Here is a 14,318-nt window from a genome sequence, read left to right on the forward strand (position 1 = left end):
ATTGCAGTATTTCTTTATGTGGTTTAGAGGTACTGCATCTTAATTTAAAGAAAGGCGACTTGAAATTATTGGGTCATTGCCTTCTCAGTTGTTCTGATACATCGACTCTATGCTGCTTGATATTTTGTCTCTCATATTTTAGTTCGACAACGAGCTAATGAGAATCTACTGCTCACTTTTTATACCCAATGAGATATATGCCATGTTAAATAAAGCACAACAGTTACATTTACTTTGTGACAGTAACAGCACCCAGTTGACAAATTCTTATATTTCTCATTTTGCCAACACATATTAGTGTCTTTAGCCAAAGTGTCTGCAATACATTATACCTCTCAAATTTCTTCTGTGACTTGTGGCTTCCTTCGCAGCCTAGTGATTCTCTTCACGTTAGCTTATATGCCAAGTCATAAACCATCCGTGCTAGCATCATGCTGTTTTCATTTCACTTATGCTAAATATAATACGTAACAACTGCAAAATGGAGCTGGTTACGTTCACAAGGGGCCTCTCATAATTTTCCAATTGGGCTCGATCCAAGTTGCAAGATCTGTGTGACTCATGTAGTTCACCAGTTGCACTGTTCAGTCACTGAGGCAAACTTGACGGTGATGCTAAAATTTCTCGATGTGCTTTGCAATGTTGATCTTGTCATAATATATGGTGCGCGGGAGTGCGAAGCCTAAACATATGAAGACAGCGCGCCGTGCGGTGGCAAAGAGGACCATCATCATCATCGACACCAATTTGGGAGCGCGGCAGTGGCGCCTCAAAAAGCGTGGCGCGAGAGTGTGGCCCGTGGCGTGAGCAGTGCGCGAGGTTCGGCGGTCGACGGAAAAACAGCTTCCTCGCTGGGCGCCTGGCCCATAGGAGCTATCGCCGCCCGCGCCAATACGCCACACCCGAAGCAACACTGTCGCCCGCTGGGAGGTTACCTCGCCCCGCTCTTCCGCTGGGCTCTGGTCCAGGAGGGCTGGCAGTCCTGAACCGGGGCGGTCGAGCGTTCCGGTGAGCGACCACAGGGCTACCCCGCCAGCTGTGGACGCGACCCGGTGACTGCGGCCGGCTACCTGAGCCCCGCGAGGCGGTCCGACCCGGCCGTCCGACCCGGCCGTCCGACCCGGCCGTCCGACCCGGCCGTCCGACCCGGCCGTCCGACCCGGCCGTCCAACCCGGCTGTCCGACCCAGCCGTCCGTCCCGGCCGTCCTACACGGCTGTCCGACCCGCCGGCCGACACTGCTGACCGACTCCGCTGGCCAGCATCAGTTCCACGAGGTCTCAGACAAGGCGACACACGCTTCCGCCGGAACTGTAGGCCAATCATAATCCACCGATCCATAGAGATAGTGCATGTCGCCTATGAGGCATTTTGGGAAATTGTCACGTGTGTGGGCCGTGATCTGTGTCGTGTACGTCAATACAAGTCCGATGTGTGTTTGTGCTTTCGCGTGCTGCATCTCCCTTTCTCTGGAGTGATCAGGCCCCAATAACATCACAGATCTCTGTACACCTTTGCATCTCTGTACCTGTCCTAACAATGTCATGTAACAAATGTGACTTTTTCATGTGTTTTATCAATTTATGTGTACCACCATGCATGCCTTAGAAGCTGTTGCCAGAGATAAATTATTTTAGTTTAAGTTGCATAGCTGCAGCAAGATATTTGTGCGTAATGCGCACTTAAGTGCTTAGCTACGAGGTCAGTCACTGAGTAGCAGGATAATTTTTATACTTTTTGCTCAAGCATATGGCATACATGAAAATATTTGTATTTTTTACCCCAAGGAAATTAACGGTTCCGGTTTTCTGAATTTATGCTGCATGATATCATGTATATATTGCATTTTGTCAGCAGTTAGCTCTATGTCAAACCATGTCATCTGTAATGACATTTAAGCGTACTTTAAATTTTCGGTTGACAATATTTTGTGATAACCTGCTTTGGTGGTGTGTAGTGGTGGTAGTGTGTTGTGTTGCTAAGCCCGAGGGTGGGGGAATCGCATCCCAGCCATGGCGGCCACATTCGTGATAGGGGTGAAATGCAAAAATGCGTACCTTGCATTGGGTGCATGTTACAGAACCTCAGGTGGCCAAAAATTATTCTGGAGTCCCCCCACTACTGTGTGCATCATAATCATATCGTGGTTTTGGCACATGAAAACCTCAGAATATTTGTCATTTTCATATATTCGTGTTGTTTAGTCAAGGTGTCTAAAATATATTATGTCACTTGTGTTTATTGTCTTATTTATGGTGTCTTTGCTGTCCAGTGATCTCCTCGAGTAAGATATGCCATGCCATACCATTCATGTTGGTATCATATTTTGTTATCTTAATTCACTACTTGCTATGAGTTCATTTATACATGTTTATTTGTGTGATTTGTGCGTGATGCGTACTTCAGTGCTTAGCAGTGAGAAAAGTCACGGAATAGCAGGATAATTTTTAAAATTTTTATCTCAAGCATATGGTATACATGCAACGCTTGTGAAGTATTGTTTTTTGCTCCGAGGAAACCAGTTTTTCAGCATTTGCATTTTTTTTTCTGAAATTGTGCCATGTGTTCAGTAACCCATTCGTAGTTTCTGTGTAGTTAAAAGTTGAACTACTGCGCATCTAGTCGCAATACACCATGTATTGAATATTTTTTGTGTTTATGAAGTTAGGCTTTATTCGGTCATTCCAGCTACTATAGGCGGCGCCACGGTAGGTCAAGATGGCTGCCGAGAAGGTGATAAGTTGATCTCGCAAGCGTGTGCATCTCAAGCAGCAAAGCATGTCAGGCCCTCTAGTTTCACTGCAAACATACTTTCTCTCTCGCTAAAGAAATGCAAAGGTGTGTAAATGAAGGCAAAGCTACGTTCAACGCCTGCGGCATCAAGTCCATTAGAGACAATTTTTGGAAAGGGGAGATCAGAAGCGTTGCGGAAAAAGGAGACGTGGACAGGAAAGAACGCTCACTTGCAACTAAACATATTTTCCGAGACAAACCACCAGGAACATTATTGTGCATGCGCTGTCATCAAAAATTGTAAAAAAATGTTTAAATATCTTATATACATAAAATTCGCCTAACAACGGGGCATGCGTCATTACATCAATAATGACAACCATAGTTTAGGTGATAGCAATAATGGCACATGCAAGTGACCTGACAAAAGCCATTCCAAATAAAAAATTTGGGGGGAGGGGGGCAGAGGAGGGGGCGTGGAACGTATATTCCTTATCCATCAGATGCACTGGCGGGGCACTAATACAAAGGTTAGCATGAGCGTGAATCTGACCAGCCTCGAGGATTTCCTTTTTGAGTCTGCCTTTGGATGTGCTTATAATTTCGGTTTTATCGAAAAGGGGTTTACAGCCACAATCCCTGCAGGGTGCAGGAAGGTGCGCAGAGTTGCTTAGGGCCTTTTAAGGTCAAGAATGTTCTCTTAGCCTGTCATTTAGACAGCGCCCCGTTTGCCCAATGTAAACTTTTCCACAGTCGAGTGGTATATTATATACCACTTCGGTGGCACAGGAGGCGAGGGGTTTTGTGTGTTTCTTTTCACACGTTTTGTTGTTCTTATGGCCGTTGTGCAAGGGCACACAACCGAGAAAGCTTGAGAGGAGCTGTGAATACAATGTCAGCGCCGTCTTTTCCCAATCCTTTTTAGGTAGTGTGAAATATTTTTGTATTTGAAAATATACTTAGTTGCAAGTGAGCGTCTTTCCTCTCCACGGCTCCTTTTCCGCAGCGCTTCTGCGCTCCCCTTTGCAAAAATAATGTCAAACCAACTAGCCCAACAGCTTACTATTCCATTAGAGACACCGAGGTCAGCGTTGAATCACTCTGCCTGCAGACGAGTGCAATCAAGGGCCTGCCGCACTCCGTTAACGCTGCAGCACGTGAAGGTACAGGCTCTGTAAAGGTCAGTATGTCGTTACTAGCCTTCAATATGCTCACGGGCATGAAGCCATATATTTGCGTTTTCACAAACACTTAGTAAACGCAAGCTCCTACCGCTAACAGACACATTAGTTGTTTTTCAAGCACTCTTGTTCTCGACAAATTAATCCTGTGCGTAAGAAACAAGCTTTCGCATTTCGAAATATAAACTAAATGAAAACGGCTGTAAAATACAACAATTTACGAAACTCGTAATGTACAGGGGTGATAACGCTCGTGTAGAGCCTCGACCAGCATACGGCGGAGCAAATGAACTAAAATTTAGCGTAGCTGTTTGACTAAGGACAAAGTACTTGTGCCTGACCGGGTTTCACCTTTTTCCACTTGCATTTCAAGTTGTTTCTTCGTAACTTGGTACCTCCCTTAAAATTTGTTTCTTCCTTTCGCAGAGCTCGGCTCAATCACTGTAGACAAGTGGGATCACCTCTGTACATGTTTCAGTGTGTCATGCAAATGTAGTACGAGCTTCGTAACTGGATCCAGTGCCTCAGATCATTACGCCTGTCTTGAAGCACATTTCAAAGATATGTTAGCAGTGAACACGGCTATGGCAAGGTTTGAGCACTTCGGCACGCTGCACATGCAATTACTATTCCCTTTTTCCTAATCGGCGCGTCTATGACCTCTGCGAGACCGAACCGCCGAAGTGCGTCGCAGATTTCCATCACCGGGCAACTGCTTCGGAGGAGGGCCGTGTGGCGCTGCCCGAGTTGCTGGAATGACCGAACTGTGTGACAATTCACCATTTGCTGTTGCTTTTGCTAATAAGAAGATGTGTACCTGTTTTAGCGTGCTAATGCCTTAATTCACTATCTAAATGGTTGTTGACATGTGCACATTCTCTTAATGGCACATGTGGAACTAAAGTTTGCACAAGCCAACGGTGCCCACATATATACCTGAAATGGGACAAGAGCTCTAGTGATAGGGTAAGCTGCACTATATATATGCAGTAAGCGCTCAGTAAATATTGAAGATAACTGCTGCCAAATTGGAAATTATTTTTGTTGTCGAAATGCAAATAATGTATGCTCTAGAAGAATACCAGTATACAGAACAGTACATGTATCACTCTTTTCATGTGAATTCTTGCCTTGGTGCACTGTCTTTTTCTGTTTATGTGTATGTAGTAATGAGCCAGTGCCTGTTCTGTACTTAATTTGCACTTTGTGTGGTGGCATCTAATTTGCAAGAGTGCATAAAACACTACAACGATGGCAAGTAAATGTTAATCTATTCATGAATGCAAATTCAAGCAACACTGAAATTTTGCCTGTCACATATTTTGCCAGTGACTTGTTCAAATGTTCGAGAAAAAAAATCTGCTTTTCTAGTGGACAAATTTGCATAAAAATTCAAGAAGATAGTGGCCACTATTTAGATTACTGCCACTGTTCTGGTGTGTATTTGTACTTGGGAAAATTAATTTCCCAGTTGGTAGCTTTGCTGTCAATTCGTTGCTGGCCATACAGGGTGCCATTTTTTTAAGAGCGGAGCTGTTTATTACCAAAAAACTCAGCCCAGCTGTGCACCGCCTCGTGTTGCCTAGCAACCACATGCGAGAGCACCGAGCCACGTAAGCTCCTCGCAGCCCACGCGCGTAGGGCGGAGTCGTGACGTCGCAGGCGAGTAAAAGCTGGGAACAGCCCGCGCGGCGGCACACCTCTCGCCTCTTCTACTCCGTGCGTACGTGTTGCTGCCATGGGAAGACCGAAGAAAGCCCGGACGCCTGAAGAAGAAGCGGCTTAGAGCGCCGTGCTGCCAAGCTAGAAGCGCCGCCAAGCTGATCCGGAACACCGCGCCGAAGCTGCGGCTAGGAAGAGGCGACGCCGAGTCGAGGATACCGAGTTTGTCTAGGGAACGCAAGAGTCTGTGCCTGAACGCACGACGTCGCCGAGAAAGCGATCCCGGCCTGCGACTGCTCGAAAACTTCCAGCGTCAAGCCCAGACACGGGGGATGCAAACGGCCGCTTCCGGCGCGAATTCCTCGGCATCGAGTTCGGGCACAGCTGCAGCGTCCGTGACCGGCTCTGGTTCGACGTGAATCTCTCCACGGTGAGCTCAGTGCGTAACTTTGAACAGAATAGCTCTGCCTTGCAAGTGCTTCGCGAAGCCTTCCCAGACACCACCGACCACGACGACGGTCTGACGTCGAGGGCCGGATCGACGATGACGACGACTGGTACTGAAGCACTGTACATAATAAATTGTGATGAACGTACTGTGGCTTGTATGCGTGTGACTTGCTGGGGCATGTGTGGCTTACCGGCCTGGCCGTGTATGACCCCGCAAAAACTTGGCGAAACTTATTATGAGCATAGCTAAGCCATGAACATAACCTCATAAGGCTTGGCAGAACATAGCAACGCTTGGTATGAGCCTAACCAAGCCATGCATAACATCGCAAAACTTAGCAACACTTAGTATGAAAAACATACCCGAGACATGTATAAACTCGTAAAACCTAGCAATGCTTAGCAAAAACCGGAAAGCTCCCAGCCTTGCACCACTAGTGCCAACCGCCCACAATTTAGCGCACAGATTTTTTTTTTTTTTCAGAAAGCTCTGGAGTGGCGAACTTGGCACATCTGTAGAGGAGTTTCCTAGGAGAAGCATACGTACTTTGCCGCTAATAGCGCGTTTCAGAACAATTAACAAATTCGTTCTAACTTACTATTTTATTAGAGCTTTGGGCGTAGTTTAAATACCAAACTTAAGGAGCCAGTCAAATTTGAATGCACCCGGTTTCCAGGCAACGTCAAAAACTAGCGCACGGGGAGCCAGAGCAAAGGGAGCCCCGCTATCAGCTCTGATAGAAACGCTCCGTAACGAAAATTGCGACGAAGTTTGACACTGAACACGCAAATACTGATGCGGCACGTTTTGCTTGGCAAACCTATGCCGCAACGTGCAGTATCATTATTTGCCTCTACATGCCACCATTCAAACTTTGTTACAGGACGTTTCTGTGTGGCCTAGCGGCGAGGCGTTCCCGGTTTCGATTTTACTTTGATTGAGCGTAACATTCGATGACATTCTTGACACAGGTTTCAAGATTTTAAAAAAATGGAAGTAGACTGCCTCCAAGTTTTCTATCTAGAGAACTGCCCCCGCAGGCACTAATAAAATAATTATTACTAATTTCGGTTTATTGTTCTGAAATACATTATCGGCGGCAGAGTACGTACGTCTAGCCTAGAACACCTCTACAAGTGTCCGCAGAAGATCTGCTACTCTGACGTCCTCAGGACGTCCCGCCCGGGACGTGCACTGGACATTCGGACAAAGCCGCACTGTCTAGGCACCCTTTCAGGGAGGGAGAGAGAGAGAAACTTTTATTGACAAACGATTTACGTGCAGTGGTCGGAGACCCTTTAGTCCAAGGCCCCGCTGGCCTTGGCCGCCAGCTTGACCTGTCTTATGAAAGAACCCGGCCGAACCGTCGTACCGTGCGTAGCATTCTTTGTAATCATTACTTATGGAGCATACCCTTGAAACTAAGGCTGCCGTATTTTAGGGGATGGAACAACTCCAAAGAATACCACACACACGATGACGATCTCCCAATAAGTTCTTTTCTTTAACGCCAACCTTGTGTTTGAGAAATTGGAAGAAATGTTTTTCTCGCCTAATTTGCCTGCCGATGCGCTCACCTGCGTTCGATAGCGTCCTCTTCAGAAGCGTCTCCCTGTTGCAGATGCAATCATCTATACTCTGTACCATGCATAGCAGTCAATGCTGTGGAAGCTGCACAAGAAGTTCAGTCAAGAAAAGTTATCTCCGCGCGTTCCGTTCGCAGCGCGCCAACATATGTCGTTCGCTCGCGCGAGCATGCCCGCGAGGCTCCTAGCGACGGGTTGCAAATAAAAATTCAGTGGCATTCCACTCTGTGAAGGTGGGTGACCAGCGAAGCTGTTTAAGTGGGCCCCTTAATGGCGAATTGTCCGTTGACGTGCGTCAAACGCCATATGCACATAAGTGGAAGGCCGAGACGCAGTGGCGTAGCTAGGTCGTCTGGCACTCGGGGCCCATAGGTCTGTCACCGCCCCTCCCCGCGGGTGTAGTCGAGGAAGGCGAGGATATCGACAATTTCCGGGTTTCAGCACCAGTACAGCCGCCTTGGATACCGCGCGCGTCCCCCTTGTCCCCCTCTCCTTCGCTTTAAGGGAAATCCTCGAATTACAACGACTAAGTCGGCGAACCAAAGCCCTTCCTCAACCGGACCTACACAGCAGGCAAGCACGGGACTGGCGCCGCCTGCAAACAAACACTTTCCCACATTTATACAGGCTACACAAGATGTACCCAGACAAATACAGTAATAAATGCCCGTGGTGCGAAGGAACACCGACATTGGAACACATAACATTCCAGTGCGCGTTACGTCCGGCGGCTGCCACCTCGCCGCTGCTAGACAACACTCTCCATAACTGGTCGTGGGAGGCCCGACTCGCGGAAGTGGAATTGGGAAGCCAGCTGGCGACCCTTGACCAGGCCCGGCGAGCCGCTGTAACCAGTGTGGCCCTGGAGGAGCGGCTTCACCCACCATAACCAAACAACCTATACTGCAATAAACGTTTACTCTCTTTCTTTCCCAGAGATCGCGAATGCAGCAGGTATACAGGCTGTTTTTTCTGCGCCAAATAGCAGGGTGCTGCACTGATAACTTGTGATAAGCGCATGTGCACATCTTCTGTCAGACTGTAAGGCTTGGCAGACAATACAAATGCGGCGTCGTGGAAAGTATGGCCCACGTCCCAATAACAAAACATGTCTTTATAAAATTTTAATTACCAATTTTAGCGGCAATATTTCATTTGCAAAATTGAAGCCCGACATTCATATCTTGCACAACAGCAACTTCACAAAAATCGTCTCGGTATATACTATATGGCGCGCAGTATTTTGGCTGTGGGCAGCCCTGAACGAAAATTAAATTGTGTGTCAGTGACGCTGATCACCCCAGCCTATTAGAAAAACGGAAAACGCCACCTGCCTCCCTGCTGCGCGGGCGCCAATGCTATGACAATTACGAGTTCTCTTCATTCTGATCAGTAAAAGCCTTGCTTTTATTTGCTGCTATACGGACAAACGTGATCATCCGAGCTGCGGTACCACCTCAAGATTGGGAACAGCATAGAGCACGCTTCGCGTCGATTCTTGGCGTCACCATAAAAAAAAAGGCCGCGATGAAGCCCGTGCCAGCGAAAGCTTGCACTACTGTTGGTCTGCATGCACTCTGCACTGCTGTCTGAAGTTTGTTCGTCTTCGCTGCGCGTTCTGAACGGAAGAGGGACCGAAGAGCCTCAACGCCCGACTGTTTAGCGACGCCTGCTCCCAGCATGAACGCACGGCACGAGCGCTCCCCACATGAAACATTCCGCTAAGGCGAGTAGTTTAGCGACCATTTTGCGAATCAAATTTTTTAGCCCATACATTCGTGCAATTATTTCGTGGGCTGTTGATAGAGCTGCAGCCGACTATTCTGCGGCGCAACGCATCGGGTACATATATGAGGTCGGGCTACTGGATACCGGAGCATTCTTTGCCATTCGCGCCCACTCAAGACGGCGGAAAGAGGTGCGTCTTCAGACGTATATGACACCCCCCCCCCCTTTGCTACGCCACTGCCGAGGTGCGATTCTACACTCGCGGACAACTTTCTGTGGCAATGAAGGGTACGGGGGCGGAGCTTCTGCACATGTGTTACTGCGCCAAGTAGTTCGCCAGCGTTTGATGCTTTTGCTTGCTTGGAACAGGCGCTGAATCGGCGCAGCTTCCAAGTGCGACGATTTCGCGTTTGCCCAGACGCTGAAGGGAAAAGCCGCAAAATAAGTAAACTTTTTACATTCAGCGGCGTGTTTTCTCCTATTTAACTGCTGTTAATAGGGTGTTTATGTTTTCTCTTCCCGAGCTCAAACTAACGTAGATGAAAACACGGAACTCATTTCAGAAGCGCTCTCTCTTGTGAGCGCTTTGCCTCCGTAGCTTTCCTCTCATTGCCACAGGAAGTTATCCGCTCCTCCACAATGTTGAGACTCGAAAAATGATGCACCGAGGGGTATACATACCCATGTACTGTTGCAAAACGCGACACGACACCCGTTACTAACGAATCCCGGCACGTAGAACAGACAAGCGCCTCGCCGCACTCCGAGGGTGCACACTGCTTCACTATGCATGGTCAAGGCGATGGTGCGTTGGACCACGTCCCGCAGTGCAGCAATGGTTGTGAGGTAACTCGAGAAACCACAAGCGCTCACACACAAGATTGGTTCCCCACAAACTCGCTCTGAAAACTGGCCGTTGTTCCGGTGAAACGTTCCAAATTTGCGGGATCGGGGCCACATATGGACGGCTCGCATTTCATTCTGCCTCGCGGTCCTGGCGAGGGAGCCCCTCAATAGGGGTTTTAGCAGCACGCTTACGGGACCGCCACTACGGGAGAGCGGAATGAGCAAGCGCTTGGAACGCCGACAAAGAGAGGGCGGGGCGAAAGTAGACATGGCCGATGTGGGTCAAAGTGCAGCATCTGTTCGTATCAGCTTAATATCCGATACAGGTTGTATTTGGACCGAAGATATTAAAATTTTTTGCGAGTTGGAGGAGTGCGTAAAGCCTGTTTCACCTCGGCTGCGGGTCGGCCCGGTATTTTACTACCTTCGGTGTCGGCCTCCGCATGGGGAGAAATTCTCGATATACACGGCTCGATAGACGCAAGCAATTTTTTTCCAGAGCCTAGCCATATACTGCTTCTTTGTTTAAAAAAAACTAAAAATAAAAACTAAAAAATGATCTAGAACAACGCATAAGCACCCGTATATACCGCAGTGCGTTTGTTTTCAAGGTTTAAAAGCTTGTTTCATTCTATACTGAGCCTACATAAAGAACAGTTGCGCACAATTGCGGTCGAAAGACGTCAAAGTGCGAACGAAGCCACTGAGAGAAGTCTCTCTAGCCGCGACAGCGTTGTCTGCTATGTATGGAACGGAGTCGCTTGCGTTTTCCGCGCGTTCCTTACCGCGCAAGCTCTCGCCTGCATGCGTTCGAACTGCGTCTCGGCAAGGACAATCGAACGAAACGCGGCGAGCGTTAATTTACGTGCCGACACGCGAGCTGAGCATGATAGTGACGATTTTTAGGCCGCAAGAGACTGCAGGTATCCACCCTGTATACAGCGGCGGGCAAGGACGACATCGAGGCACCCTGCTAGGCTCCTGAAAATTACTGTAGTCTGGCTACGCGGTCCCTTTCATGAGCGGGAGGCGACTCACAAAACGCGCGAGTTTCAACATCATCGTCAACATCGACTCGCCCAACTAGGTGTACTGACCGACTCGAGAGTTTAAGGTTACATGATACAAGCCGCGCCCAAGCGTTGGAGGTCGCAAGCCGCCGAGCGTACAAAAGAACCTAAAGCGAGTACAAAAGAGCCCGAAGTGGCCGCAGTGGAGTTGCGTCTCCCAACGCTTGGGCGCTGCTTTCGCCCGCTAACTTAAAACTCTCCAATAATACGCGGAAGGGCAACGGAAAACAGCTCCACGAGTTTTTTCTCGACTCATCCTCCATCAGACTCGCTGATCGAGCGTGCCTGGTACGAACCGGCGTGGTTTGATCGGAAATGAAACGGCGCGCTAGGGCGCCTGAAAGCGGCGTTTGCTTTCACCGCCGAGCGAACTGCTGACACTCACGCTTCGTCAGCCTGTTGAGAAGATCGTCCAGGTCACGATGTAAGCGTGGTCCAGGTCAAGCGTCTTCTGCCGCTTTGTCAATGCTGTCGCGACGTGGGGTGCACGTTAGGAAGATTTAACGAGGCGCCAGACAGGAGCGAAAAAACAGGCGGCCAGCCACTCGGGGACAACTTTCTGTAATGAAGGCACAGCTACGGGCACGGTGGCTGCTGCACGTGTGTTACGGCGCCAAGTAGTCCGGCAGCGTTGACAGTGCATTTAGTTGCTCGGAACAGACGCTGAATCGACGCAGCTTCCACGTGCAATGGTTTCGCGTTTGCCCAAACGCGGAAGGGAAAAGCCGCAAAATAAGTAAACTTTTACTTTCGGAGGTGTGTTCTTTTTTTATTTAACTGTTACTATAGGTGTTTATGTTTTCTCTTCCCCAGCCTAAACTAACGTGGATTAAAACGCCGGACTCTTTTCAGAAGCGCTTTCACTTGTGCGCGTTCGCTTCCGTAGCTTTCCCTTCATTGCCACAGAAAGTTGTCCGCGAGTATAGACGAGAACGAAAACTGTCCCTTTATTGGCCTATGCGAGTGTCAATAGGGAAGGTGGCGACACGAATAAGCCACGACTCTCGCACTTTCGCCATACCCTCCTTACCCGCTTTCCTCCTCGCGCTCTTTTCGCTATCGCTGTCTTTCATTCCCCGCTGCGCTCTTCGTCCGTTCTTTCAACCTTCGCTGTGCTCGTTCGCTCGGTTACGCTGAGAAAGAACTCCGAGGGACAACGTCCCCACGAAATGCAGGAACGGGCGTTTCTAAAAGTGAGCTGTTCGGCACGTGTTTTAGAGCGCAGCTGTAAAGGCCGCCACACATTCAGCGTTTTCTGTTGTCACCCGGTGTCGCTCGGCGTCGACGCTGAGGGTGGCGCGCTCAAGAGAAAGATCTCGCCGCCGAAAGCACTCCATAAGCGCAGACCAATCAGCGCTCGTCCGCGTTTCGCTCGTGTGGCTTGACGATCTCTCTGGCGGCGTTCATGTGACTACGCCGGGAGACGCAACGCCAGGAAACGCCTATAAACACGCTGAATGGGGGGCAGCCTTTTGGCGCCCATTCCTGCGTTGAGCGTCGGCGTCCCTCGGCGTAACCGAGCAAACGAGCACAGCGAAGGGTGAAAGATCGAACGCGGAGCACAACGGGGGAGAGAGAGAGAGAGAAGGAGATTCTTGAGTATGGGAAGGAAAGGTTGGGGTAAAGTGCAGCGCAGTAACTGTCTCTCAGCAGAGGACACCTCAACCGCGCTGCACAGCACAACGGGGGATGAAAGACGGCGACAGCGAAGCGAGCGCGAGGAGGAAAGCGGAGGAGAAGGGTGCAGTGGAACCACGAGGCTGAAAGAGGAAGGCATGGTGAAAGCGTGTGAAGAAAAGCGTAGTAGCGCGCAATACGTGTTCTGCGGCAACGATCGCTACGAGATGGCACCAGTGTAGCGCGCTTCGTGTGTTCACGAATGACGCCATCGATAAGGCCGGCGGCGAGCGCGTTCACCGATATGCCATGTACGGAAACAAAGCGCTTCATGAGCGGAGGTCTGTCTGCGGCGGCTTCTGTGAATCGCGCCCACGCGTCACCCACGCGCTGCCTCTCGCTATCTCCCAATTAGCAAGGCAGTCGCGTCACTATTTGCTCCGTTTGCAACGTGTCGCACAAAAAAAATTGTCCGCGCCAGCCAATATATCCCGAAATGAAAACGCATATAAAGCTGCGGTCAAATTTCGCATTCGTAATCATGGGTGAATTTTTCCCCTTCCCTTTTGTGCCCTCTTGAGTATACAAAACATGCTATTGGTTATTTTCAATACCATTAATAAAAGTTTATTTTTTTACTGTTTTCGCCTGCCTATTTAGAATTTACGTAGCGAAAGATAAATTTAAAGAACTGAAACCAAAGCTGCTCGTCACTTTTCGCATAAGTCGGCAAATGGGATGCATGCATGCAGGGTTTGTCACATGGACGGTTTCAGTACCTAATAACTTTATTTACATTGGACTTTTTTGTGCGCTATCAAAGCTCTAAGTACGTTGAACTAGTCTAGTGTGCAAGACTGCTGTATATAAATCTCGGAAACGACTGGTGCAGCACATCGCGCGACTTTTAATTGTTACACGCATTGCGCAGTAGCTAAGGCCCGCACAGCAGGAGGACTCCAATACAAAATTATAGTAAATAAACTGACATCTTGTGAGCCCTTTTCTGTAAGGCATGTAATTTGTGCAGCGTTACACAAGTTTAGCGTGATCGCTCATAAAATATTCGTTTTAAACAATGATGTTCAACATGGCGCGTCATTTATGAAAGCGAACTGAAATACCCGCATACATGTTTATATTACATGGAGGGGCCCATTCAGGTACCAATCAGGGACTTCTATTGGACATACGTTCACTGAAGCCCATGCGACATCCCCATGACTTCCTTTTTTGGACGTGGGACATTAGCACTTGCTCGAGATGGTCGTAGGCCATTTGGTGTTGTCTGGGACACTTCATCATTGTGCTGTGTAATCAGAAATGACGTTGGAAATTGCTCGATCTTACGCATTCTGGCTTGGAGGAGGACGGCATTACTTACTCCCACTTTGGCATCGCTACTGGCGGCAGCGCCACCGCAAAATATCACACGCGCAACCCAT

General features: G+C 48.8%; 1 protein-coding gene and 1 pseudogene across 2 annotated transcripts in view; one reads left to right on the forward strand and one right to left on the reverse strand.

Annotated features, from left to right (window-relative positions):
- Nucleotides 1-11,999, reverse strand: part of LOC142564789 (histone-lysine N-methyltransferase PRDM7-like) — a 78,778-nt gene extending 66,779 nt beyond the window's left edge. Inside the window, exons 1-2 of one of the 2 annotated variants that reach the window (XM_075675946.1) lie at nt 11,642-11,999; nt 7,604-7,697 (exon numbers count right to left, since the gene is read on the reverse strand). In XM_075675946.1, coding sequence (XP_075532061.1) covers nt 7,604-7,673 — 70 coding nt within the window. In that variant the 5' untranslated portion in view covers nt 7,674-7,697; nt 11,642-11,999. The remainder of the gene's footprint in view (nt 1-7,603; nt 7,698-11,641) is intronic. The other variant, XM_075675948.1, reaches the window with a different exon arrangement.
- LOC142565100 (U2 spliceosomal RNA) lies at nt 10,455-10,632 on the forward strand (annotated as a pseudogene).
- Nucleotides 12,000-14,318: the final 2,319 nt, after the last annotated feature.

Source organism: Dermacentor variabilis, chromosome 11, assembly GCF_050947875.1.
Source record: "Dermacentor variabilis isolate Ectoservices chromosome 11, ASM5094787v1, whole genome shotgun sequence".
In the NCBI taxonomy this organism is placed as follows: Eukaryota; Metazoa; Arthropoda; class Arachnida; order Ixodida; family Ixodidae; genus Dermacentor; species Dermacentor variabilis.